This window comes from Pelobates fuscus, chromosome 8 (genome assembly GCF_036172605.1).
Source record: "Pelobates fuscus isolate aPelFus1 chromosome 8, aPelFus1.pri, whole genome shotgun sequence".
In the NCBI taxonomy this organism is placed as follows: domain Eukaryota; kingdom Metazoa; phylum Chordata; class Amphibia; order Anura; family Pelobatidae; genus Pelobates; species Pelobates fuscus.
This window is the reverse complement of record NC_086324.1, coordinates 169,524,813-169,552,697: the sequence shown is the minus strand read 5'-3', so window position 1 is coordinate 169,552,697 and position 27,885 is coordinate 169,524,813. Positions and strand designations below refer to the sequence as shown.

General features: G+C 39.3%; 1 protein-coding gene across 1 annotated transcript in view; it reads right to left on the bottom strand.

Annotated features, from left to right (window-relative positions):
- LOC134571354 (uncharacterized) overlaps window positions 1–25,332 on the bottom strand; it is a 40,049-nt gene extending 14,717 nt beyond the window's left edge. Inside the window, exons 1-7 of the mRNA XM_063429556.1 lie at window positions 25,257–25,332; window positions 14,530–14,880; window positions 12,688–12,987; window positions 10,273–10,557; window positions 8,322–8,438; window positions 4,775–5,131; window positions 3,057–3,368 (exon numbers count right to left, since the gene is read on the bottom strand). Coding sequence (XP_063285626.1) covers window positions 3,057–3,368; window positions 4,775–5,131; window positions 8,322–8,438; window positions 10,273–10,557; window positions 12,688–12,987; window positions 14,530–14,880; window positions 25,257–25,302 — 1,768 coding nt within the window. The 5' untranslated portion in view covers window positions 25,303–25,332. The remainder of the gene's footprint in view (window positions 1–3,056; window positions 3,369–4,774; window positions 5,132–8,321; window positions 8,439–10,272; window positions 10,558–12,687; window positions 12,988–14,529; window positions 14,881–25,256) is intronic.
- Between the last annotated feature and the right edge of the window lie 2,553 nt (window positions 25,333–27,885).

Genomic DNA, 27,885 nt, shown 5'->3' with positions numbered 1-27,885 from the left:
ATTTAGATTTTTATGGTTATTTTTATTCAACATTTATATATATATATATATATATATATTATAATTCTTTATTTTTGCATTGACAATTGTTATCACATTTTACAGTTTTAATGGCTTGTGTAAAATCCTATGTATAGCTCATCTGTGTACATTTGGATTAGCTTAACAGGTACTATACATGATATGTCTTGTTAACATTGGAGTAGTGGTTGCCAGCTGTCAGCGATTTTGTATACAAGAATAGTAATAAGAACATGTTTAACATATAGCAGCAAACCTATTTGGTTATGGTCTTGTGTTGGTTGCTCATTATAACGAACAGTAGGCCGGGGTACCGGTTGTCTCGGCCTGGTAGAAGAAGGGGTATTGAGGTAAGAGGGGGGGGGGTTGGACTTGGTTGCTGTTGTGTCAGTCGGGTCGCTATCCTGTCTGCGTGTTCCTATTGTTTATTGTGTAGCTTTCCCACGGTTCCCACGTCTTGGAAAATGTTTTTATGGTGCCTCGTATTTGGGCTGTCAGTTTGTCCATGAGGTGGCATTCTTTAATTTTGTTGAGTATCATGGTCATAGGGGGTGATTTATATATAGATATATATATATTTTATATTTAATTTTACTTTAGAGATATTGCTCATATTTTGCTGTTTATTTAATATTATGTTATTTTTTTTTTTATTCTGTAATGAATCATATACTGTTATTTATATATACTAACACCCACATTTTATGTATGTAATAGAATATATTTTTTGTATTTTTTATGTAAAATATTTTTTTTCTTTAATTCTTGTTATGGTAAGGGTTAATCCCTTTAAGTTATTAGGCTGTTAATCTATTTAGTCCATACCAGGTTTTTTTAGGTTGTCTGATTTTGAGGGTTTATTAGGCAATTATTACAATCTGCACATCGTCTTCAGAAAGTCCTGTGAACAGAAAGAAATGTGCGTAGATGCAGTGCCTTCCTCCTATGCGATCTTTTTATATTGACTGTCTCGCGTGCTGATATCCATCAAGTATATCTATGGTTTACTGCCTGTGTGACTGCCTTCATTGAGATTGTCACGTTCTGTTCCTAGCTGCGGATCATTCTGGTAAAGACACCTCCCTGGACTGACAAGGAAGGGGGGACATGACTGCGGCTAGGATAAGGAGTCTTAAAGGAAGAGGAGAGGGGAGGGGGATATATGGATACATAGTTGCTAAGATGGAAGACAGTTATAAGGACAGTGAGGGGAGGGGACTTACCAGTCAGCTCTTGGAAGTGCAGGGATCCTGACTTTCCCGCCCTCCCGCCCTTAGGACATTTGGTGATTGAAGGAATGTGGGTTTTGTTTCTGGTGCTTGTTGTTGGTTGTCTTTTCTTGTTTTGTCACAGCACGCGGGAGTCCTGGCCAGCGCAGGCAGAACTGATGGAGTTGCCGAGGAGGCTTGGGGAGTCGCAGCCTGTTGGGAGCTGATGGCGGAGGCAGGCTGCTCATGGACTCATGGTTTGTGGGGATAGACCTGTCTGTTGGGCAATCACCCCAACAGCTGACAGTATTTATGTTGCTGGCATGGAAAAATTAAATAAAGCTGTGGCCGATGCCCTTACCCAACTTTATACGGTCTCTGTGTGTCATTGGGAAAGGGGGGCACCGGGTGGGTGGTACAGTCATCTAGACAGCAGTCATGGCTTCTGGTATCTAGTACTCTTTCACCCTTTCTTGTTTAGTTTTTCTTGGTTTTTTGGTTTTCTATTCTGTGTCTGGTTTTCTTTATGCTGGTTTTTTCTGGGTTCATTCTTGTAGTCCACCCCTGGACTTCCCAGTCTCCAGGTTTCCTTTAAATGTTTGTTTTATTTGCCACACCCGTTTGTTTTCCATCATTTCATTATGTTTCAGAGTTCCTGCAGGCAGCTGCTCTCTGCTTCTGTCCTTTCTTGCAGGTAAGTGCTATATATGTGTTCTGAATCTGTGGTTGTTTTAGCATACATTAGGCAGTGTAGGACCTGCCAGATATGGGGTACATTGGCGTTGTTGGCAGGCTTATGGAATGTATGATCATATAGTGTGACTAAATCCCCATGATTTCCATATGTAGTGCTCAGTTATGTCTCCTCTTGTTTTGCCTATTATATCTTGTCTTGTTTTATTTTGTAATCCATGTACAGTCTTGTCCTGCCCCTGTTTAGTTAATGTTTCCTTATGTCTTGTGTACATGTTCTGGGTTCTGCTTTCTGTCCTGCTCCAGTTCTGGGTTCTGTTGGTTATGTCTTGTTTTAGTTTGTGTGTTCAGTCCTGTCCAGTCATGCCCATGTTTAGTTAATGTTCCCTTATGTATTGTGTACAGGTTCTGGGTTTAGCTTCCTATCCTTCTCTGATTCTGGGTTCTACTAGTTCTGTCTTGTTTTCATGTTTGGTGACTATCCTAGCCTTGCCTTTTTTCTGTACTGGATACATTCTTGCTGCAGAGCCTCCCTATTCAGCTCCTGGGAGGTCTGCTTATTTCCTAGCTCCTAGTTCCTGGGATCCGCTGAAGCTGAATCAGGGTTCTGGTTGTGGCTGCACAAACGCTGGTGCTCAACACCAGGGGGCGTGCGGTTACCCTGCACCAGACCCTGCTAATCCACCTCCACACTGTGACTCCTACTCTGAACATCAGGCATACTGGGTCTCGGTCCTCGCTCCACCGCCTGGACAGACCCAGGGGTCCCGGTTTCCGTACCGCCACCCTGACAGAGATCCCATGTGTTCTACCATTCATCAACAAGGGAAACAGTTTTTATCACCACATTTTGATCTTAGAACAGCTGTTTCTATTTTTGAATCATTTGGATCGTCACCTCGGTTTTTTGGGAGTTTACTGGGAGCTTCGCCAAGCACTGGATTCCACGTAAGCAAAAAACATTTTTTGCAGGTTTCAATGCACATTGCAGAGGTGGACATAATTAGTAGTGCCCACTAGTGCGTCTTAAATAGTAAAACATCCCCCCCCTCCCCGACAAAAAAAAGTATTGGAGCAACGCTTTAATTAGTTACAATTCTAAAAGCGCATATACTGGAGTTTTGAGAACATTACCTGCTGCAGACACTTCCCTCCATCCAGGTCCATCCCATAATTCATGTCTCCAGTGGACACGCACTTTAAATCCTGGCTCTTTGAATAGGTCACCAGGAATTCTGCATTCACTGTCAGCATTAAACATCTGCTGGGAATTTACTATAACTGTTTCCTTAAAGGTCTCCAGATCCTGATAATGTCCAACTCCACAGCTCCATGTAATCTGAATATCCTTAGGACTGAAGTTCTGCAGACTGGCCGAGCAGAGCACATCACCCGAGTCACACAGCGATAGTTTAATAGGGGTATCATCCGATATCTGGGGTTTTACTGGAAAATAAAATAAAATCAATAGGAATCTGTAATGATTGGGAATATGAAAAACTGATCCCTTACATTCATTTAAAAAGATTACCGGTGATTGGAATGGACCATACTGTTTCTGTATATATGAATGTATCTAAATATGTATGTATGCACAGATGCATATGATGTTATTGAAGCTTATCTCTAGATTAATCTAAATTGAATAAATAAAATGTCTCTGTATCCTTGGGGTATTTCAAACCATTATAAAGGGCCATAAATTAAAGGCATCACAAAGAGAATGCCCAATAAGAGCTGAAAACGGCAAAACATGACAGACATATATTTTACTTAGTTGGTGGTCTATCTAGTAATCCAGAACACAAACTTACTACTAGCTGATCTAGATAACAAACTAGATTACTTTCTGATTATCTAGAGTATTAGGCATCTAGCTCATAATCTTGGTTACTAGACTATTAGATGATGATTGACAGTTTACTGATAACTAGAGATGTCCCGAACCGTTCGCCGGGAACCGTTCGCCAGCTAACATGTGAAGTTCGCGAACATGTTCGCCACGAACACGGGCGATGTGTCGGTACGCCCCCTATTACGTCATCATTTAGTAAAATTTGACCCGGTACCTCACAGTCAGCTGAAACATTCCAGCCAATCAGCAGCAGGCCCTCCCTCCCAGAATGTGTCAGCTGACTGTGAGGTACCGCGTCAACGTTTACTCAATGATGATGTAATACATGTTCGCCAGCGAACGGTTCCCGGCGAACGGTTCGGGACATCTCTACTGATAACATGTTAAAAAAATAAAAAAAATAAGGAACAAACAAAAAGGGAAGCCTCATAAGACATCATGAAACCTACATGTAGGTAGTAAGTCTTTGGAACATTTTAAAATTTAAAAAACTTCTGAATTTCTGATTATTGAATTGGGTGTGAGTTTGTGCAACATTTTTTTTACATTCCATAAAATATAAACACTACAGGTAGTTACAGATAAGATCGATGTATGGAGAGTATCTCAATATAGAGACAAATAACACTTATCTCACAATAAAAGTAACAAAACAGTAACAAAAAACTATCAGGTTGTAATAAGTTTTTGTTACCGTTTTGTTACTTTTACTCTCTTTCCAATATTAACACTTTCTCTCACAGATTGTGAGAAGTGTTATTTGTCTATATTTAGGGTTAAGCCCTGTGACACTACTGGACGATCCTACTGGTGCTTGGATCATGCAGGTGGGGGATTATACGGTGTCACGTGTACCTTCCTCTTCACGATTCCTGCTTATTCAGTTTTTATTGAAGGTATCTCAATACGTTCATTCTTTCAAAAACACATTAACATAGAATTTGCATGTGTAATTAGATCCATTATAGTAAATAATAAAAGAGAACATTATTCTTACGTAGTTGAAATTTCCATTTGATTTTTCTCTCCTTGGTTTTCCCGTCACAGATAAACTTACAGACAAATGTCGTTTTGCTGTGTTTTGATGCACTGGGTGTGATGTTTAGCACAGTGATAACATTGTGCATCCCGTCAGCCTGTGATTGGTCAGTTCTTACAGTATAATCACTCAGTAACGTCTCCTTCTCAGTCATGCTATCTGACATCATGACGCTCTGTCCATCGGCCTCGGTCACAGTCCATGTCACCTGGACCTCCTTTGGGCAGTTGGAAGCCGTACAATACAGGGTGACCTTTCTATCCTCGCCCCACATCTCAGGCCTGTATATTGGGCTCACTAGAAACTGCTGGAAGTCTGTAGAAAGTATAGATATAATGTTACATTACCTGACAGGTAAAATGATTATTAGGAGCGATTCAAAGTTACATGTGATAGAAATGTAGCTGAACAACTTATGGAAGAGAAGGATGATGTTCTAAACCTGTAAAACTCAGCATCACAAACTGTATAGAGGAGAAATTAGCAAATATATTATGGCTCATATTGCTAAATCTTTAGTCGACATTTACTAACATTTTATAATTCATCAAACTGTTCTGTGAAAGCTAAATATTTTTCCCCTCACGTTTATTAACAAAACAAATAACCCAAGAAAATGCCCTGTTATATTTATCAAAACAAAAAGGAGAACAGCTATGGTCCTAAAAAGTTGGCTTGTTTATGTTTTTTTTTTGTTACATACTGTTATTATGGTGAAAGGTATATCTATCCGTATATTTACTGATCACTGAGCTACAAAATTGAAATAAATTATAATCTAAATAACTATTGTGGTAAAGTCCACATTATATATATATATATAATAAACAGGTATATAATGTTGCAGTAGTATAGATTAGGTACTGCCCAATTACTACTATCGGAGATAAAAGTTTATTTCTTTAAGCATGAAGGCTACGAACAAGACAAATAAATAAATACTGTGAATGTCTAGACTGATGGGTGTAAACGAGTAGATTTGAGAGACTTTCAATCAAGTCTTCTTCTAATTCCAGTTCTCAAGGAGTTCTCAGATTACAATGGAGTGAATTCTCATTTATTTTATAACTGCTATGTGCATAAATGAAACTCTTATATGAAGATTAAACATTACGTTGATCATTTTAATGTGAAGAAATCAGCAGGATCAGTCCATTAGTTTCCATGGTAATTGATCCATCGTCACAACTTTTACAGAATTCATAACGCGTTACTCACTAACATGGAGCGGAGACCAAACTCTGGATGAACTGCATGTTAGGAGTTTATGGTTATGGTTTGGTCTTCAGTATCTCCAAAATGGTCCAACATGAAGAATTGGCTTTTTGTCCCCTAAATACTTTTTATTGGTAATGTCAAGTACGGAGTGTTTGATCATTCAGCAATAGATATTATGGCAAATGTAGGCAGTATAACTGACTGTAAGAGTTTATCAACATTCCTGTGCATTTAGATTTTTTTTTTATTTTTTTTTTAAATTCTTTATTTTTGTAGTGCTTAGAATTACAGACACGTTTATAGCGACACGAAAGCAGGTATAAGCCAATAGAGTAACACAAGATATTCGGTAACATGGCAAGCATTAACAGCACAATTTTTTATAGACTACATGAAGTAAAATTAGACAGTTTGAGTAAACTTATATGCTTTTAGAGATTAAACGTAGTTGAGACTTACGTGGGTAGTGAGGCCTCTAGGGCTGTGTAGGTGTGTGAACATTTTGGATAATTGTCAGTTGCCTTAGGCCATGTGTGTATCGTATGAGATTATCCAGGGAGTGGAAAGGTTAATGAGCATGAAGCACGGTGTATGTTGGTTGCGAGCATTATAAGTGTTAATGTGTCTGCTAGTCGGCATGCTGTGTGTGACATTTGCTTAGGTGCATATGATATAATACCATTGGGCTTTCAGATGAGGCATAGGCAGTCAAATAATAACGATAATAAGTAGGCAGTTCAGTCATGCAGGTCAAAGACCATCAACGGTGGGCTAATGTAAAATTGAAAAAAGTAAGGGGAAGAAAAGAAAAATGGAGCCCAGGGCTCTGTGCTCCTTGGTGATGCCAGTCATCCAATGCCGCTTGGCGGTCTTGCGCCGGGTTCCAGCTGCTCTGCTACCCTGCTAAGGTGAATCCAGTCGATCTGTACAATGCAGGAAGTCTTCATAACAGTGAGATCTGAGCCCCATGGTGCGGACCTGCCAGCACGTGGGTGGCCGTGTGAGGCTGTGTACTGCGGGCGGTGGTGTCTCCTCCAGGGTCTACCCGGGCGAGGGTCTGCTGCTTGCTGGTGTCGGCTGAGGAGTTGTGGTGCAGTCTGCCCGGGATCCCTTGGTCGTGACCAGACCTGGATTGACTCAGTGTGCCGCCGCTGTCTCCCAGGTAGGTTTCTTTTCGCCTGGTGCTGGCATCGGTGGGTTGCCGCCATTAGCAGTAGTAGACTCTTGGGCTTTCGGGTTTCTCTGTTTTGCCGTCCCCGGCGCCGTTTGCATGCTTTGATAACAGGCGGAGGTGTGCGCTCATGCTGGGGGTTCACCGGCACAGTGGTGGCGACCCTGTGTGCCTTGGCCTGAAACTCCCGGATTGTTATCCTTCTCCAAAACCTGGCGAATAGCTCATCCAGCCTGGCTTCGAGGTCGTTTTTCTCTATGTCTCGAGTACATGTGGCGGCGGCCATTTTGCCTGGCTGTGCCGCTGCTCGCTGCTCATCATATTCTACCCCAGAGGCTCGGGCAGAGGTTGCCCCTCGGGGCTGGCCCGGGATAACCCCCACCGTTCCAGGGGGGGGAGCAGGGCATCAGTGGGTCTGTACCTCCAATGTTTTGGCGAGGAGAGCGGCCGTCTCTCCCCGGTTCCGCCATCAGTAGGCCGCAGCTTTCCAACTTGGGTTCTCGTTCACCAGTGCGCTCGATTCAGATATCGGGCTGATCACCAGGTCACCCCTGACATAGGCAGTGCACCCCGGCTTGTTTGATTTCTCGAGTTTGGCGATTGTTTGTGAAATATCGGCAAGTAGAGCAGGAGCCCAGCTTTCGTGCGTCCTCTCAGCTTGCTGGCTTGGCCCCGCCCGCATTTAGAGTTTTAACAATAGTTATCAACCATAAATAAAAAACAAAAGAAAATTGGTCCATCAAAGAATTGGTTTTTAAAATGTATCTTCCGGATGGTCTATTGAGACATTTTCAGTTATCTAGTCTAAGCTCTCCTCATACAATGTGGTCATTTACTTCTTGACCTCAAGTGTAACGGACAAAGCTTCGTGTCTTCTCACCCAAGTATTTAAACACACTCTCTAACCAACTTTAAATACAAATCCCAGACTCACAGTGCTCTGTATGCAGTATTACTATCTTGCTCTGATCTTCTATAAGCTCTCAACCAGCCCTGTACCCATCCAGTATGTTTTAGGAGGGAACACACTTTAACATGAATGCTCTGCTTATTATTTACATTTTGATTATAATGTATATATATTTAAAAGAGTGCAAGAAAAACAAGAATTATTACATCTTTCCTTGTATATCTTCTTATAAAATACAGCGAGAGACACAGCTACTGTTACAAGAAAGGATCCCAAGATGGCTGCCATGAGACTGGAAGTGCTGGTCCCCACCTCATCGTCATCTGCAAGAAATGTGAGAGAAGGAAGTAGTCATTTAATTTGGATTTCATTTTTTGAATGGCTTTTTATATGAGATCTACCACTAACAAACCTCTGGTAACTTGACTTAAAGGGACACTATAGGCACACAGAGCACTTCAGCTCATTGAAGTGGTCTGGCTGCAGTGTCCCTGTTGCATTTAGTGCTGCAATGTAAAATATTTAAGTTCCAGAGAAACTTCAATGTTTACATTGCAGCACTAAGTCTGCCCACAGTGGCCGTCTACCAGACAACCATTGTAGGTGCTTCCTGCATCCAAACGGACCTTAGGTTGGGAAACTGACGCTGGATGTCTTTACACTCTGCATGAGGACATCCAGCATCAGAGTTTTCTCAATAGGAAATAATTGATTCAATGCTTTCCTATGGGGAGGTCTAATTCGAGCATTCAGCATTTGCCACACATGCGCATTAGTGCCAACTCGTCGCGGGTTGTTGGAGGGGGTGGATCATTGACCCAGCGTCCAGGGACATGGGCGCTGGGATAAGGTAAGTAAATAAAGGGTTTTTAAAAGGCTTTTCTTAATTTTAATCTTTCAGCTGTTTAGTAGATAACTCCCTAATTTGGTATCCTAATGTGGGACCACCATATTTAGGATACAAAAATAGGGAGCTAATAAACAAGGAAAGTGTACCAGTGGGGGCTGGGATAGATAAAGTATACTCTGATAAGAGTACCAGCTGGCCACAGGATAGCTACCAGACTAGGAACTAAGGAAAATAAAGAATAATAATAAAAAAGAAAATAAATAAATTATATTGAATATAATAATAAGAAAAACTGGGCGCTCGTGTACAAAAAGTGAACAAACTAGCAGGTGTTAGATGTTATTCGACCAGTTTAATGTAACATGAAATGCTACTATTTCTACAAAATAAATCTCAAAATGTCAACTAGCCTATGTTCCTATAATAAGGCTGCCTCATGTGATAATAGAAGTAATAGCAGTAGATTAATACTCTGTTGTAGACTGGTAAGTAACAACATAACCTGTTTCGGGATCATGGTCAGCTGTGGAGCAAACCTGCTATAGGTAGTACCATGCACATGTCCTATCTGGGGTTACTTAGTGCACCAGGCATTGGCTCTATTCCAGTTCCTCTTCTTTCCAAAATAGGGAGCCATCTACTAAACAGTCAAAAAAAAACAACATTAAGAAAGTGGCTTTGGTTAAGTTAGTCTTTCGGGTGTTTAGGAACTAGCTCCTTAATTTGGCATCCTTCTGTATGATTGACATATTTATGTATACTGTATAAGGTAGCTATGTACTAAACTCAGTTCCCTCCCTAATTTGGTACCCTTAAATATGGAAATCCCACATAAAAGTACTAAATAGTGGATGTATATACTTATCTGAAGCACTGAAAGATTTGGACCAGATCGCTGCATTCTATTCGACTGAATTGAAATACCAGGCGGAAAATATTGGCCGAATTTTAGCCAAGCTGAATCAGACATTAACCGAAATCGAAATTTTAAAAGTCTATTCTGCACCCATGAAATGGAATTCATCAATCAGTGTCTCATTTGATTTATTATGACCCAAAACCTCTACCACAAGGGAAGGCTGTGTGTGGTGGTGGTGGTGGTGTACAAATAGACTTAACCAATAGCAAACCATTACAATCCACAAAGAGAGTTTGATAACATAAAGAGGTGCTAAAGCTGGAATGTAGGGTTGATTAATGGGGTATTTTAATAATATTTAATTACAGCGAGTTGTAGATGCATATAATAGATAATGATATTAGTCTACATGTATCCTTCCCAGCTGAATACTTTACCATTAACTCACCCTCCTGTGGCAGTATTAATGTCTTTATCACAGGATCCATCAATGTTTCATGTTGGACCTCACAGGAGATATTTGTTACTTTGTTATCGGGTGAAGACTGGACACGGTAGTAACTTTCCTTATTAAAACTGCCATCTGCATTTTTACTGGGGATCTCAGTCTTTCTTCTGTTCAGCAGCCAGTTTACTGTCATTGTCTCGGGGTAAAAGCCTTGAACATCGCAGAAGAAGACCTGTTCCTGGTCTTCACCTCTTCTTGAAGAGAAGATCTGTACGCTGGGCACCGCTGGAGAAAAATGAAAAAATGTTTAATTAGGTTTTATGATGAAGTTTTACATTGTATATAACATATATTCATTTGTTTAATCCTTTATTGCCTATTAAGAGCAAGATATAGCACAGATATAAGGACTATTGTCACCCAAAAAAGTCGTCTAAGTTGTTTGTGATGAGAACATCCTTCACTCAGAAAAGTGGCTTCAGCTGAGGTCCAAGTTACTGTATCTTCTAGCATGAATGTCAGTCAGTATATGGGCAGAGCAAGGTATGTATTATGTAAGTGCTAAAATGGCATTCAAAGGGGCAAAAAAAAACTGCACAAACAGAATAAATAAATGCAGTGAGCCTCTATATACACCCCACAAGTGTAAATAGAAAAATTGCAGTTCTGTTGAATGGTTCTCGATGGATAGAATATCAACATGGAAAAGAAAAGAGCAGAGATCCCAAATAATCGTGCATTATATTAATATAGAACAGAATACTCAAACAGCTGGAGTGATCCAGACTGGCTGAGTATAGTACTGGAAAAAATAATAATAAATAATAAATATAAGAACAGTGTAATTGAAAACTAGATTAATAAGTGAATAAATGTGGTAACGAAATATTGAAAGGAGTGCAATCTTGCCTTAATGGCTCACCTCTATAAAAATCCAGTAATACCTTAGTAACTACTAGGCTCAAATGTCACAACTGGCTAGTGACTTTATTGGGCAATTATAAATGGTCAAGTCCAGTGGCTTGAGCGTATTAAGTAGGTAAATGTCATACAGCTGACATGGGTATCTGGAATGTGGTCACTAATAAAAGTCTGAATAGTTGATGAATGCCGTATGGCTGGTGATAAGCACCAGTGTCTATATTAGCCTACGATTGTGCGACTTCAAAAAAAGTCTGGTTAAATCAGAAGCCAAATCGGCATTAGGGGTAGCATGTGGCTAATACCCTGTGGAGTAGACTTCTAGCATCTAGGTAGGATTCATAGTTTCCCCTAGGAGTTATTGCTAGATGACTGCAACTCTAAACATATATTAGTTACAGTAAATACAGGGATGTATTCATCATGCATATCAGTATTCCCCAAATTACATCAAAGAGGATTTAACCCTCTGCAGACAAAAAATATATATATATACAGTGACCCAAAAGAGAGAGAGGTGAAAAACAAAGATTAGAGTGGCTCTATGTGCAGAACCATACTTAGGATGTTGGTTACCTGCACATAGTGATAGATAGCCCTAGTGAGAGAAAATAACTAAAAAACGAAAATGAGCCCATAGAGCCCGACGCGCGTTTCGGTGCTTGCTTAGATGCACCTTCGTCAGGGGATGACTGGAGACTGATTCCTAGTCTCCTTTTATATACAATCAGATACCGGTATCTCTAGCACTGTCCAATCATTGAGCCGGTATCGTGTGCATTCCGGCGCCAACTCCACCACGTGATGGTATGCTAATGAGCTGAGCTCCGCAAACCAATCATGCTCGTTGTGCTCTGATTATCTCCTGAGACATTTAACTATCTAAGTGCCGAGAGAGCTTAGAAGTGTGATACTTATAGATGCTACATTGATATTGATATAATGCATGATTATTTGGGATCTGTGCTCTTTTCCTTTACATGGTGATATTCTATCCATCGAGAACCATTCAACAGAACTCTAAGTATATTCTGCAATTTTGCTATTTACACTTTTGGGGTGTATATAGAGGCTCACTGCATTTATTTATTCTGTTTGCGCTCCACTTATTTTTAAGGTATTTACTATACCGGGTGACTATAGTCAGACAAAAAGCAATTACAAACTCCCATTCTTTAGCTCGAAAAGTACAATTCTGATCATTTTCCAATTTGGAATTTGCTATCGGCCTGCCTTCAGTTTTAGTTGTGAGCTGTATAAATAAAATAATTAATATAAATATACAGTATGTAGACATATTTATTTTTTGGTTTTTGCTCTTGTAGTTATTAAGATAAGGATTGCCTTTTTGTCTATAGATGTAATTGGTATTTTGTAACTAAACGTGTATTCTATTCCAGTTTGGTTTGACATTGTGCTGCAGTACTTTCTATATGTTTATATGAGTTTTAATCAATTACATTTAAGAACACAACTAAATTACATTGTTCTCACCTCCGTATACCACAGTATAACTATCCTTTATAGAGTTTAGCAGTGATTCGTGCTCCACCTGGCACTCGATGAGCATGTTTTCCTGGATCTCAGTTGGGGTTATGGTCACGGAGCTGTTTACACTATAGGTGCCATCTGAGTTCCTCTGAGGTTTGCCCATGTTGGACGTAATCAGAATCTGCCCATTCTTGAACCAGAACACTTTAATATTACTTGGGTAGAAGTCTGTGATAGAACAGTGGAGGCGATTTTCCTCATTCTTTAGGAAGGTTTTTTTAATTATGTTGACCTTTGGAGAAGCTGTAAAAAAAAAAAAATTGATTCAATGAATGGATCCTATGTCACAAGGAAATATTACGCTCTTTGGAGGTCCTTCATAGGGTTTGTGTGGGACCTGTGACCATTAGAAAAAAATTGTTTTAATTCCTCCAAAAATATACATGTATATGTTGGTCGATTGGGGTTTCTTCCATGTGGCATTTCAGTTTAGGTGAATTTGACACATTGTAATTGTTTTGAGAAAAACAATTGTATGAACCAAAGCCTTAAAATTAACCAAAATAATGTACATAATACAAAATCTAAACATATTATAACAATAAGTAGTATATAAATATATCAGTACACTGATACGTGCGTTTTCCAGCCATTTGGTTTACAGATCAAGTGAGAAGAAGTAACCAGTAGAGGGAAGAACAGGAGGAGCAGTAAAAACATTCTATTTATATATTATATACTTATTAGACATGTGCAATTCATTTAATTCCAAACTCAAATTCGGACAAATTTTGGAAATTCGGACTTTCGGATGCTTCCAAATGTCCTAATGTTCTAAAGTTTGAAGTGCCAAATTTCGGAAGTGCCAAAGTGCTTTGGATTTCTGAAAAGTGGCAAAACAAGAGAGGGTTGGTGTTAGGGGTAGGGTTAGGGTTAAGGGTTGGGGTAGGGTTAGGGGTAAGGCTAGGGGTTGGAGTAGGGTTAGGGTTAGTGGTCTGAGTAGGGTTAGAATAGGGGTAGGGTTAATGGTTGGAGTAGGGTTACCCCTACCCTAACCATCCTCCTAACCCTACCCTAATCCTAAACGTACCCATAACCCTACTTCTAACCCTAACCCTGCTCCTAACCCTACCATAACCCTACCCCTAACCGTACCATAACCCTAACCCTACACTATCCTAACCCTACCCTTACTCCTGAACTAACCCTACCCCTACCTCTAGCCCTACTCCTAACCCTACCCCTAATCCTAACCCTACCCTAACCCTACACTTACCCAATGTCCCGAACCAAAGTCCTGAATTTTGGAAATGCCGAACAAAACAGAATATTTTTCCCATGCACATCCCTAATACTTATTAAATATATAAAGATAGATAGAAATGTCTCATTTTTTCCCCTCTTCTGGTCACTTCTCACTTGATATATGAATAAAACATTGGTATCATCAAATAGTTTTTCCCACCAATTATCTCCTTTTTGTATCATGGATGGAACTCTGAACCACAAAACAAACCAAGCTTTTTGGCCATTGCCTAATTTGTTTGTTTTGTGACTGGTCCATATAGAGATTAGAAGTTACAGAATTCAAAAGACCTGCTGATTGCACAAATTTCAGACGAATTGCAATTTGTTTGAACCCGAATGGACATGTTTAGTGGATATCCAATTTATGTTTATCCAATTTATATTTATTTGCTTATCAGAGTACTATAACTGCCACTGGAACAAATCCTCAAGTAAAGCCATACATTATATAATTAATACATATATTGCAATATAAATGTCACTATGTAGAGCTGATCCTTACCTAGTGAGAAAGAAACACCTGTAATAAATTCTTACCATAAACATGTAACTCAATATCTTTCTCTTGTCTGTCTGGGCTGTAAATCACTGAACATGTGTAGATGCCTTTATCAGAGATGGTCACATTGTCTATGGTCAAAGAAACATCTCCACTCATGGCTGCCTGACCATCTATTGTCATCCTCGGACTGGCAGTTATTCCTTTATTATAGTTCAATATCCCTTTATCATATTTCAACAGTTCTTTGTCTCCAAATTTCCAAAATACAGCCAGAAAGATGGGGTTCACAGGAGGGTTATCCACAGAGAACCTACAGGGGAGAACGACACGGGATCCAACCAACACAGTGTGGGGAGCAGCTGGACCGGTTACTTCCAGCTCAGAACCTGCAGAAACATGGGGAAACAGTCATAATCTAGAAATACACCAATTATTCCACCATGTGGGGGACTAGACACATTCACTGTTTTTACTATAATATATATATATAACAAAGGCTTGGCACTCACCAATTAATTAATAAAACAAAAAAACTATTACCCTGGTGCAATCCACGTATGATAAATAGTCCAAAAGAATAAGGGTGCACTCCAAGGGATTTTTCGACAGAAATATTGGTGCTCTTTATTGCATACAAGCAAATGTATACAAAGAAAAATATGTATACAGATTAACAGGGCGCCACAGTCACTAAATAGGTATATGTGGGGGAAAAGAACCATATAATAAATATACTGGTTAAAAATAGTAATTTATTGATACAGAAGTAGATAAAAAATATATATTAATAGCACAATAACAAGTGCTCAAATTATATAAGACAAGAACCCATAGGTATAGCAGCTCACTACTACATAATGCTGAACTGGGCAAATAAGGTGCAGATAGTAAAAGTGCAAAGTGCAGTGCAAGTATAAGGTACAAAATACTAGTACCAAAAATGCACCAAGTCCATAATATATAGCCCAAGAAAAAAAGGAAAATAATCAGCATATATAAACAATAAAACCGCTGATACCACGATGCAGGGTCCCAAAGGGTCGTCAATGTTTCAATGCTCAACGCGTTTCGTCGTCAGACTTCCTCAGGAGCTTCTTCCATCTTCCTCCATCTTCTTTCTTTTAAGCCAGCCGGTCCGTCTGTCCACTTCCGTGATTGGGCGTGCGTCCATACGTCACCACGCACAACGTCATACGTCATGACGCCTGCGTGGCTAATATGCGCACGCGCAACCACGGAGAAACGCAAATAAACTTTATTGCTCATGTACACGGTGGCATAAAGAGCGAACTACAAAAGAGAACGCTCTATTAATATGCAGACCGGATTTACAAATCTGCCTACCCCCCCTTCTAACCCCTATACAAAGGAATGCTAAGTATAAAGGGGGAAATATAAATTAGACAGGTACCAGACTAAAAAAAAAAGGGAAGAAAATACATATAATATGTATCGAAAAAATTATAGATATAAATATAAAAATAGAAAAATAGAAAATAATTGAGTAGTGGAGAATAATGATAAAATATATATATATAGAAAATAAAAATAAAATATAAAAACTATGAGTCCATTTATATTCCCAGATAACCATAGAAATAGTATACAGAGACCTTACAGTATTGAATTGTCTATCCAGTATTGTCAATGTGGATATGCATAAATGGATAACATATCAGAATATAAACGGGTACAAAAGACAATATCCAAATATTAGTAGAGATAAATAAAAAACCATAGATATATATACATATACAGGAAATAATGTAATGTTGAAAGCATATCAATTTGACTGAAGGGTAAAAGTCATATAAACATAACTGATTACATTATAAGAAAAAATTATTATTATATCATTTGATATCCAACATGTATTCAAAAGCGTATATAGAAGGCATATATAAATATAATAAATAAATATGAAACGCATATAAAAAACGTATATAAAAAAGAGGAGTCAAATAAAAAAAAAAAAAAAAAAGAGGTCAAATATAAAATATCATATAATTAATCAAATAAAAGCTAGTATGTCCAAATCAGTATTTAATCCTGAAGGAACAGAGGATTTCATTTTATAAATCCACTCTGTTTCCCTCATGGCTAGCCGCTTTTCGGTGTCGCCACCTCTCCAATGAGGTAAAACTAGATCTATCCCAATACAGATAAAATCCTTAAAATCGAAATCTTTACATTTATTGCAATGTCTAGGTACACTATGTTTCTCATTTTTATTTTTAATTCCATTGAAGTGTTCGAGTAATCTGATGTGCAGTTTTCTAATTGTCCGTCCAATATATTGGACCCCACACTTGCATTGTAACAGGTATACCACAAACTTACTATTGCAATTAATAAAATGTTTTATTTTAAAAGTTTTTTTAGTTACCATACTAGAAAATTCTGTGATCTTATTCCTCTGAAATTTACATGTGCTACATCTACCACATTTAAAAAAACCTTTTGGCCTTTCTATTAAAAAGTTTGATTTCTCACTCGCGACAATCTGTTTAGGTAAAATGCTGGGAGCTAAAATATTCCTCAAGTTATTGGGTCTTTTATAGATCACTTTAGGATTTTTGGGTAAAACCTTTTTTAAAAACTTGTCCTGTAGCAAGATAGGCCAATTCTTCCTAATAGACTTCTCTATTAGGTTGGCTTTATTGCTAAATTTCGTCAAAAAGGCAAACTCAGACTGATTCCCAGCATTCCTCTTAACCCCTTTATTATTCGATAAAATATCCTTCCTCTGATAACCTTCTACTTGTTTTTGTGTGTTAGTTAGGAGTTGTTCTGGATAATTTCTGTTTAAAAACTTTTTATTAAGGACTTGGACTTGTTTTTTAAAATCCTCTTTCTCAGTGCAATTCCTATATAATCTCAGATGCTGTCCTTTGGGGATATTTGTCAGCCATTTTCGATGATGGCAACTAGAAAAATCAATAAAACCATTACCATCTGTCGGTTTAAAAAAAGTTCTACTAAAAATTCTTTTCTCTTTAATAAAAAGGGTAAGGTCTAAAAAATTGATACACGTATCGTGGATTTCTTCCGTGAACCTCAGTCCATATGTGTTAGAATTAATATAAGTTAAAAACTCAGTTAAAAGACTTCTGCCACCTTTCCAGATAATTAAAACGTCATCTATGTATCTTCTCCATTGCACCAGGTTCGCACCAAATGGATTATTCTGCCAAATATGATTCTGCTCCCAATCGGCAACAAAAATATTGGCATAACTTGGTGCGAACCTGGTGCCCATCGCTGTTCCACATGTTTGAAGGTAATATAACCCTTCAAACCAGAAATAGTTGTGGAACAGGATGTATCTGATAAGGTCTAAGATAAACGTAGCTTGTCCCCAATTCATATCTGGATCATACCTCAGGATATTCTGTACAGCTTCAATACCTTTTTCGTGGTCGATCACGGTATATAAAGAGGTGACATCAACAGTTACCCAAAGGTATTCATCTTTCCATTCAAGACCTTCCAATTCCTTGATGATCTGGACAGAGTCTTTAGTATATGATTTAGCTAAAAACACATATTTCTGTAAAAAGAAATCGATATACTGTGAGATGTTACTCGTTAGGGACCCGATCCCACTGATAATGGGTCTTCCCGGGGGGGATGTATACAAAGTCCCCATTGATGTTTCGACCCCTCTATGGTTTTTTTTTTAGCAGATAGTGGGTACACAGTGCCTCTTGGTGGCATAGTGCCTGGTAATAGAGTTATGGCACAATCCTAGGATCTCTGGGGCAGTAGAGACACTGCTTTACCCTAATCAAATATCTCTTTAATATCTAATTATGGTTCAGGTACCACAGTGGTCAGAGGAGGCATAGTAGGAACATTTATCAGAAATAAGAGTTTTACTTTAGAAGTGTATCCCTGAATACAGGTTTTACTTCTTTTTTAAAATCAATAAAACCACTGGGAATGCCGAAGATGAAATCAATTGTTACACAATTACCTTTTTATGTTGGGCCCCTACAGTCATGTGCAGGGGTTCAGTTTCGTGAGTAATCACAGGAATTTGAAGTGGTCTATCAGCTATGGCCTCAACGGCCAAGTGCGTATTTCTCAACCTTGATGTAATAGAATGACTACTGGCATATGTTACGTCTACAAAACTTTCATCTGCCCCTGACTCTAATAGTGCCATATAGTACATTCTTTCCCCAGATTAAGGTGATGGGAATAAAAAGCCTATGATCTTTTTCTGTATTCTTGGAGGACATAGTAAAAACACCCAAGGCCTGTCCTCCAGAGGGACTTAGATGCGGGAGTTTTGCGGCCTACTAGGACAGGTCAGGTGGAGGTGTCCCTTTTTACCGCAATACATACATAACCCTTCTCTCCTTCTGTATTGTCTCTCTGCTTTGGTTAATCTGGTTACCCCAAACAGAATGGGTTTAGACAGAGCCAAAGCCATAGAATCTGCAGAGTTAAAGTGTGGAGCAAGTCTGATAGACACTCTCCTAGGTCTTTCCCTAGTATTTTGACTATGTCTAAGACGTTCATCCTCATAGACGTGATTAATTCTTCTAAATTAACAGGGAGATCTCAAGGAGAGCCTGCATCACGAAAAGTGTCAGAAAGACCATTAAGAAACATGTCTACAAAAGCCTGGATGTTCCATCCTACATTTGCTGCCATGGACCTGAATTCTAGGGCATAATCAACTACGGATTTATTCCTTTGTTTAAACAGGAGAAGAATTCTGGCTGCATTCGCTTTTCTGCCAAGGGGATCGAAAGTCCTCCTAAAGGCTTCGATAAAAGCAGCATACTTATACACCAGAGGGGTTGACTCAAATCAACACCTTGTCAATTAGCAAGGTAATGATAAACCCTATTTTAGGTCTATCTGTGAGTTAGGCCCTAGGATGTAACTCAAAATGTATGCTTCTCTGGTTTCAGAACTGCGACAAGCTTCAGGTGCTCCACCGTAGCTTAAAGGTGTAGTAACATGAGAAGTAGATTTATAAGGTGTAACTTCTAATGCAGTTGTAATAGGATTAACCGGCGGAGATTGTCCTTCCATTTGCAGAGTTGATGGACGTGTCATCAATATCTGCAAGGCAAGGGTAATTTGGTCCATACAATGGTCCAATTCCTCAAATCTGTTACCATAAGAAGCCCCTTGAGGACTTACACCTACAGGGTCCACTGTCTCTGTTGTAATGTCACAATTTCTAGTTACCCAACACACAGAGTGTAAATAATAATAGATGTAACAACGTATGCCGGTCCTTAGAGTGGCCGAAATTTACATTCGCTAGATATAGAATGGTCAGGGAAACCAGAAATTGGTATACTGAGGTACAAGAGCAAGTCAGGGAAACCAGAAATCAAGCGAAAAACCAATAGCCGAGTCACAGGAATACAGCTGGTGACGTAGGGTGCGGAAGTAAGGATGTTGCGTGTGTGTGGCTGAGCTGAGAGGGGAGTCTGAAATAGACGGAGAGTGGAGGCTTCAAGATTGGAGTTCTCTCACATCAATATGTGTGCTACATCAGGAGCAAGCATATAAGATGCTCATGAGGTGGTACACCACACCTGCTCAGCTCTATAAGATGGGGAAAACGACGACAGACACATGTTGGAAGGGATGCGGCGGCAAAGGCACCTTCATCCACATGTGGTGGGAATGCCCTGAGGTGACTAAATATTGGAAACGAATCCAATCACTGCTCCAAGAGGTCCTCATACGACACATAGACCTAGATCCCTGGGCGATCCTCCTATCCAGACCAAATGACTGCCTTTCTAAAAAAGAACAACAATTACTAAACAAACTTACACTGGCGGCTAGAAGGGCACTGGCACAAAAGTGGCTACAGCCCACGGTCCCCACTGACAATGACGTGGTAGTTAAAATCAAAGATACTTATCTAATGGACAAACTGACTGCCCAAATAAGACATACGGAAAAATCATTCCAAAAAATCTGGCAACCATGGGAAATTTATACCAACGAATAATTCCAAAATAACTGAGAATCGCGAGCTGCGGCTCGGCGTGCTTCTGCCTGCCGGGCGCCCCAACGAGCAAAATACCTCCACCTCCTATAACTACCCCCCCCCCTCAACCCGTAACTCACACCCTACCCTACCCCACCCCCTACCAGAACGACCGCTCAGTACCTGGTTTGACATACCAGACTAGCAAGACAGCCTCGACTGGGTAGAATAGGACGCTAAAATGTAAAAGGCGAGAAGCAATTGTGTTACTGTAACGAGAACCACCTCGTAAACGCAGACACTCCTCGCCCACCAACAGAATCCCAGACCCATATAATGTTAACTGGTACATATGCTGTGAAATGAAGTACTGAACTTCCATGACCATGTCAATAGTCATATATTTTTTTTCTTTTCTTGTATGTTTAAATTTGATACTTGGGCTACCAACGCCCGGATAACAGAAAACCAGCGCCGAACGGCACAATCCTTTATATGTATATGTGACATCACGATATACATCCTGTTAAAACACTGTATAATATGTCTATAAAAGGCCCCTGCGTGGGCCATCTACTGTATTTTTTGATGCCGTTAAGGATGCTGGAACAAAAATAAAGAAATAAAAAAAAAAAAAAAGATTGGAGTTCTCTGTTCAATTAGCGACGGCTGAGAGGCAAGCAGAAGTCGTGGTGTGGCATATCGCAGTTGAGGCGGATCAGCTGAGCAGTCTTAGAGGCCTTGGAGGTCCCTTGGCGTCGGACGAATGACAGAACACAAAAGCTAAGTGTAAATTTAAATATGAGATAATTAAACGTGTTGATAATACTAATTTTTTTCCAAAAAATTGAGATAAAATAATGGAGGAGGAAGGAGAGGTTTGTTGAAAGGATAGACAATGGACAGATAATATACAGATAGAAATCAAAGAGAAATAATAAGCGAGTAATCAAGAAGGACGAGAAAGAAAAAGAAAAGGAAGGGAAAAACGAAAGGCAAGGGGAGATGTAAAAGAGAAAGGAAGGGAGAGAAAAGGGGGGGAAAGAAAGAGGGAAAAAAGAGAAAATGGCCCCCAAAAAGGATAAACAATCTGAATCAGATAAACTGGAAAAAGGAAAAACGATAAACACATTTTATTCACCAAAATCTTCTAATGTATCAGGAAAACATTTAAGAACATCTATCTCTCCAGGAGATTCTATCCCTGTAGTCAACACAGAAACAGAAAGTATAACATCACAAAAAATATGCTCGCAAGAAAGCATGATGGTAGCGTTAGCAGATTTATATGCAAAAATTAAACAAGATCTTAAAACGACATCAACGGAATTAAGAAATGAAGTTATTAAAATAAAAGAAAAATTAGAAACACAAAATCAAAGTTTCATAAAATTACAGAAGGAAATTAAAACGCTCCAGATACAAAATAACTCAATGAAAAATAAAATAGAATCTCTTGATCAAAAACCGGCAGATCTGGAGGATAGATCGAGAAGAAACAATTTGTGCATTAAAGGCATACCAGAGGATATAAACCATGAAAACATGGAAAATTATCTCAAAGAATATATGGATCAATTCTTTCAAAAAAAAAAAGGAGAAAGGTGCATACCCCTTTTAAAGATGGCATAGGTTACGAAAAACGATGGGTATCAACTCCTCTGAACCCAGGGACGTTATAGTTCGTTTTATGAACTGCCTCATTAAAGACAAATTGGTACAGAAAATTAGATACCAGAGACCCAAAGAAGAAAGCAACCAACTACACCACCACTACTATAAGTCGGCTTATTGTTTCTGAACGCAAATGGGAAGGCTGAGCCTGCAGGTGCAGCCTGAGATTGTGCGAGGGGCTATCCGGCATAGAAATACACAGTCCGCTCCTTCTCTGGGCCAATACTTCCTGGTTCAGCCCCCCCACCGCTCCCTTTATCAAGCTATTAATATCAAAATACCCTTCCAATGAAAACTATATGTATAATATACAAGATCCAGCGCACTCACTCATTCACTAAACAATGGTTTTAAATGTCACAGAATGTAATTGTTTTATTTAAAAATACCTCAATTAGGCAAAAATAATTGGGGTTTGGTTACATTATATGATCATACATTGCATGAGCCTGTTACATCGTCAATGTACCCCATTCTTGGTAGGTTCTAGCCTAGCAGCCTAATGTCTGCCCTTACGAGAGTAATCCACTACTTGGGAAATACTTCCTCCTGGGGCTCTCAGCAGTGCAAGCTTAAACAGGGCTCTGAAATGAGGCACCTGTGACCTATGAGCCTTGTACTCGTGGGACATCCCTGAAATATGAATATTATAAAACATATAATACCCAATGTACAGCGCTATGAAATGTGATGGAGCTATGTAAATAATTAAATAATAATAATAATAATAATAATAATATAATGAAGATGATATCATCAGTGAAATTGAGTTTTTGTGTGAAAAAATGCAAAAAAAATAATATATGAAAACTATGTTTGGCCATGGTTTGTGACCAATTGGCTACTAAAAACAACTGGACATACCCCATTTTAAATACCCTGGCATGTCTACCTTTTTAAATGGTATGCCATGGTGGGGGTAATTCTCATTCCTAGGCTGCCATATGGTCTCAAAGGCAGCATAACCAATCTGGCAGATTTCAATGGATAACCCTATATATGACCCTGTAACTTTTCAAATACCCTATCAGACCTGCATATGGAGGGTACTGTTGCACTCATGAGACATGCCTGAACACAAATATGAGTGGTTTAGAGCAGTAAAATGTATAGGGACAATGATATTATCAGTGAAAGTACAGTTTTTGTGTGAAAAATGCAAAATGCCATACAATCTCGAAGGCAACATAGATCCAGCAAACAATTCTGGCAAATTTCAAGTTGTAAAAACTGAAATGAGCAAGTTCTTTATTGGACCCTGTACAACACCATAAAAAAACCATAAAAAAAATACATGGGGGCATTGTTTTACTTGTGGGACATTGCCGCATACAAATATGTGTTTTATTGTAATTAAAGCAGTATTCACAGTTAAAATGCCATGCAGAACGAAGAAAAATGCAATATTTCTTAGTTTCTCACACTTTTTTTTAGATTTTCTTCATATTAAATTGTGTTCCATATATAAATATTTGATGTGAAATGAAAGCCCTGTTTCCCCTGAACAAAATTATAAATAATAAGTGTGGGTGCACTTAATATGAAAGAGGTCGATTATGGCTGAACAAACATATAGCTCAAATTCTAGGTTTGGTTTTCGTTTTGTTTCGGTCAGAACGTGTACAATTGCCTCTGTCCTTAGAGGGTTAAATAAACAGGGGCTCACAACTCCGAGATGGAAAAAAATGTACGTAAAAAAAAGAATGTAAGTAAAGTTGGTAAACTGCGCTTTTGATAAAAAGGATGATGGGAATTGCCTAAAAATGTATCATATCAGTAACCAGCACACGTTTGTTATGAGGTTTAATTAAGTAGCAGACTTTTACGGTGAGTTACAAAATTTAAGTCAAAACGTGGAGTAAAAAATCTTTAAAGTCTGCTTTTACCTTTTTACGACAACCCATGGCCTATAAATACACCCCTTAACTGCCCAGATCAAAAATGACACATTCCGTGAGATTGAAGTGGTAGAATAAACACAGAATTAGAATGGAGATCAAACATAGCGATGGAATGAAAAGAGATAAACGAAAGGTGAGAACACACACAACTGGATTGAAGAACACAGACAGTGCACCAGCGCTTATGTAGCGTGAGACTGGCAAGGCATTTGCCTTGGGCGGCACTTTCCGGGGCCTCCTTGAGGCGGTAGGCGAGGGAGTACTCTCCCCTGAGCTCTCCCTGCTCAGCTCCCTCACGCGCACCACAGTGATGTCGGAGCAGGAATACAATGTCCCTCCGGCCCCAGCATCACTGAGAGGGAGCTTAGCAGGAGGATCAGAGCTCCCTCGCCACCTCAAATATGAGCCTGCCTCCCGACTGCCCGCCCATACCGGTGGCTTCCAGCCCAGCCAGCAGAAACCCCACTGGACCCCAGGGAAGACTCCACTCCAGGAGGCTGTGTGGACTGAACTTTAAAAAAAAAAAGTAAAATGTATTTACAAAGAGTGTGTAACTGTGTGTGTGTTAGTGAGAGTTAGTGGGTGTCTGTTAGTGAGTGTGTGTTAGTGAGAGTGTATACGTGTCTGTCAATGAGTGTGTATGTGTGTCTGTCAGTGTGTGTATCTGTCACTCAGAGTAAGTGTATGCGTGTGTCAGTGTGTGTATGTGTGTCTGTCAATGAATGTGTATGTCTGTTAGTGTTTGTCCGTCAGCTAATGTATGTGTGTCTGTCAATCAATATGTGTGTCTGACACTGAGTATATATGTCTGTCAGTGAGTGATGTGTATATGTGTGTCCCAGTGTGTGTGTGTGTCTGAAACTGAGTGAGTGTGCATCTGTCAGTGAGTGTGTATGCCTTTCTGTCATTGAGTGTGCATGTTGTCTTGTCGGTGAATGCATGTTTGTCAGTTAGTGTATATGTGTGTCTGTCGGTGAATGTGAGTGTGTGTGTAACTGTGAGTGAGTATAACTGTGAATGAGTGTGTATGTCTGTGAATGTGTATGTTTCAGGGAAAGTGTGTGTTGGTTAAACAGTGTGTGTGACAATGACTGTGTATCTGTAAGTGAGTGTATGTCAGTGCATGCATCAGTGAGGGCGTGTGTCTGTCAGGAAATTTGGAAGAAAAACCAGAATACACCACTGCATCGACGATAACAAACAAACAAACAAAACTTACTTGTGTGGCAAAGCAACAGAACCAGGTACAGTGACCACGAGTCCATTTGTGTTCAGTAAAATGCAGCGTGCAGCTCCGGAGGCTGCCTGAGGCAATGTGATCTGTCACACCCTCTGTCAGAATGTGAAAGTAAAATATGTAGATTTTAACAGATAAAAGAAAAAGAAAACCAAAAAGTGCATCTCCAACATTAACATTTACTCAGATAAAATAAGTGATGTAGGTAAAAACATTGCAGCACCCACGGCATGTTTATAAAAGGTACAAATAAACTGATGACTTTAATTTTCTAATTTCTAAAGTTCCCAGTGTAGGTCCCACAACAGGTGTGGTAAGTCCTGTTGGCCAATAAAAAGTGAGCAGATCCTGTAACCCTTAGTAAGGGGAACACACAGCTCAAGACAGGAGACTTGGGTCTTTTGGCCCGTGTAGGGTTTTCTGTGGGGGAAGTTGGACTTGGTGGTGGGCGATGTAGTTAGGTGCTATTAGGTATTAGGAATAAGGGAGAAAAAAAGTACAAACAAAAGGAATGACTTAAAAAAGACATGCGAGTAACCATGTCATAGTTATGAGGTTTAATTAGTAAGTTGTTATAAAGAGTTACAAGATTTAAGACAAAACAAAGAGGGATCATAAAACTTTAAAGTCTGGTTTTACTTTCTGCACAACCTCTGGCCTAGAAATACACCCCTTATCTGTAACGATCCGGAATTACACGTTCCGTGAGAATAAAGTCATAGAATAAACACAGAATTAGAATCAAGATCAAACATAGCGATAGAATGAAACAAGATAAATGAAAGGAGAGAACACACACAGCTAGATCAGAATACAATCCGATACATGGATTTAATAAACACAGACAGCACACACATCGACGATAACAAACAAACAGAACTTACTAACGTGGCAAAGCAACAGAACCACATAGAGTGGACACAAGTCCATATACAGTGTGTAGGTGCGGGGACAGGTGTGGTGAGTCCTGTTTGTACAACTGATAATAAAAAGGGCGCACGTCCTGTAAACCTTAATATGGGAGTCACATGAGTTAATAATTAAATTATATTGTTATTGTAATAGTTAAATGATATTTTTTGATAGTACACAGCACTTATTGTAAAGCATTCTAAGTGACAGCCACTAGGGCTGTATAAACCAAGCGATTTAACCCCTAAATGGCAGAGAAATGAGCAGTGAGTCTGCAGGTACATGATTTATACACCAAAACTGCTTCATTAAGCTAAAGTTGTTTTGGTGACTGCAGTGTCCCTTGATAAAGGCAACCAGGAGGTGCCGAAACGTTGGGGGGTTATTTTTGATTCCTGTTTCTGCCCAGTTAGGCTTGTGAGAATTTTGGTAAACTATTATTGTTTATTATTTATGTTTTGTGCCTATTTTTGTATCACTTTATATATTATTGTTAATTTGTATTCTCTGCTTTGTATTTCAACCTGATATTGGTTTTATTAAACCTGGTTGATTATTCCTTGTGATTTCTGGTGTGCATTTTCTTTCTCTTTTGGTTACTATTTATATTGGTATTTGAGGGAATACCAGTGAGAATTAGCACCCAGGTGACTATAGCCTGTGATAATTAAGTCTCTCCATACTGTATTTATTGTATGCAGTGTCCCTTTAAACAAGAAATTGCTGTTTTGCTAGTTACACTCAGATATTTCAAATAACTTTGTGTCTTCTTTTTTTTTTCCTTTTAAACAATATGGGTGTAAAAGCAAATAATCTTAGCTAACTGAAAATGCTTTGTAGAGTCCCTAGAGGTGTACTATGTTAACTGTTACCGGGGGGGGGAGGGGGGGGGTATTTTGGCACACCCCTCACCCCCCCCTCTTCCCCCCCAAACTGCAGAATTGTTTGTTTTTTGTCTTTAACCAATTGATGATAAAGGCAGATACCCATGTGTAGAGCATTACAACAACGAACAAGAAGAGGATATTAGATTACAAATTCAATGTAAAAATCTATTAAGTTAATGCTTGGATGAGGGAGTGTTGGTATGCGGAATTAGATTGTTCGAATCTGAACTGCCGAGCGATAACCCACTTCAAGATAACCCACTCCAACCTAACAATATTGATTTAAGAAAAACCCTGGCTTTGATTAGAGTAAACCCTCCTAGCCTGGTCTGCCTCCCCAAATCTTCAACAAAAAAATATTAAAATGAATCAATAAATAAAAGGCTAATAAAAAAAAAAACACTTACCTCGTGACATTACAAGTTTTCCGTCACTGGAGGTCCTAGAGGGGTGCCAAACATGCCTGCGTTAGAAGACATTTTGCACAGAATTAACATCAGCCAGCCCAAAATCTAGTTCGGGGCTGGTTTATGATGACCCTATGACACTGTCGAGGGTCGAGTTATGTGGAGAATTTCAAAGTGAAGTTAATGGGGTCCTGCCCTCGTCTCCTTGATGTTTGGGGGTGCTGTTTGAGTTTCTCTTGCTAAACAGGGGATCATGTGGTTTATTAGTTACTAAATCAGTGTGGGAGTCATGTAACCTGCCTAGCGGTGTTTAATCAATGAAAACCCAGTTTTCCTATATGTTTAAATCCTTTTATTTTCCTGTATAATGCCAGATATCGAATGAGCATCGCATGGGGCCGGGCC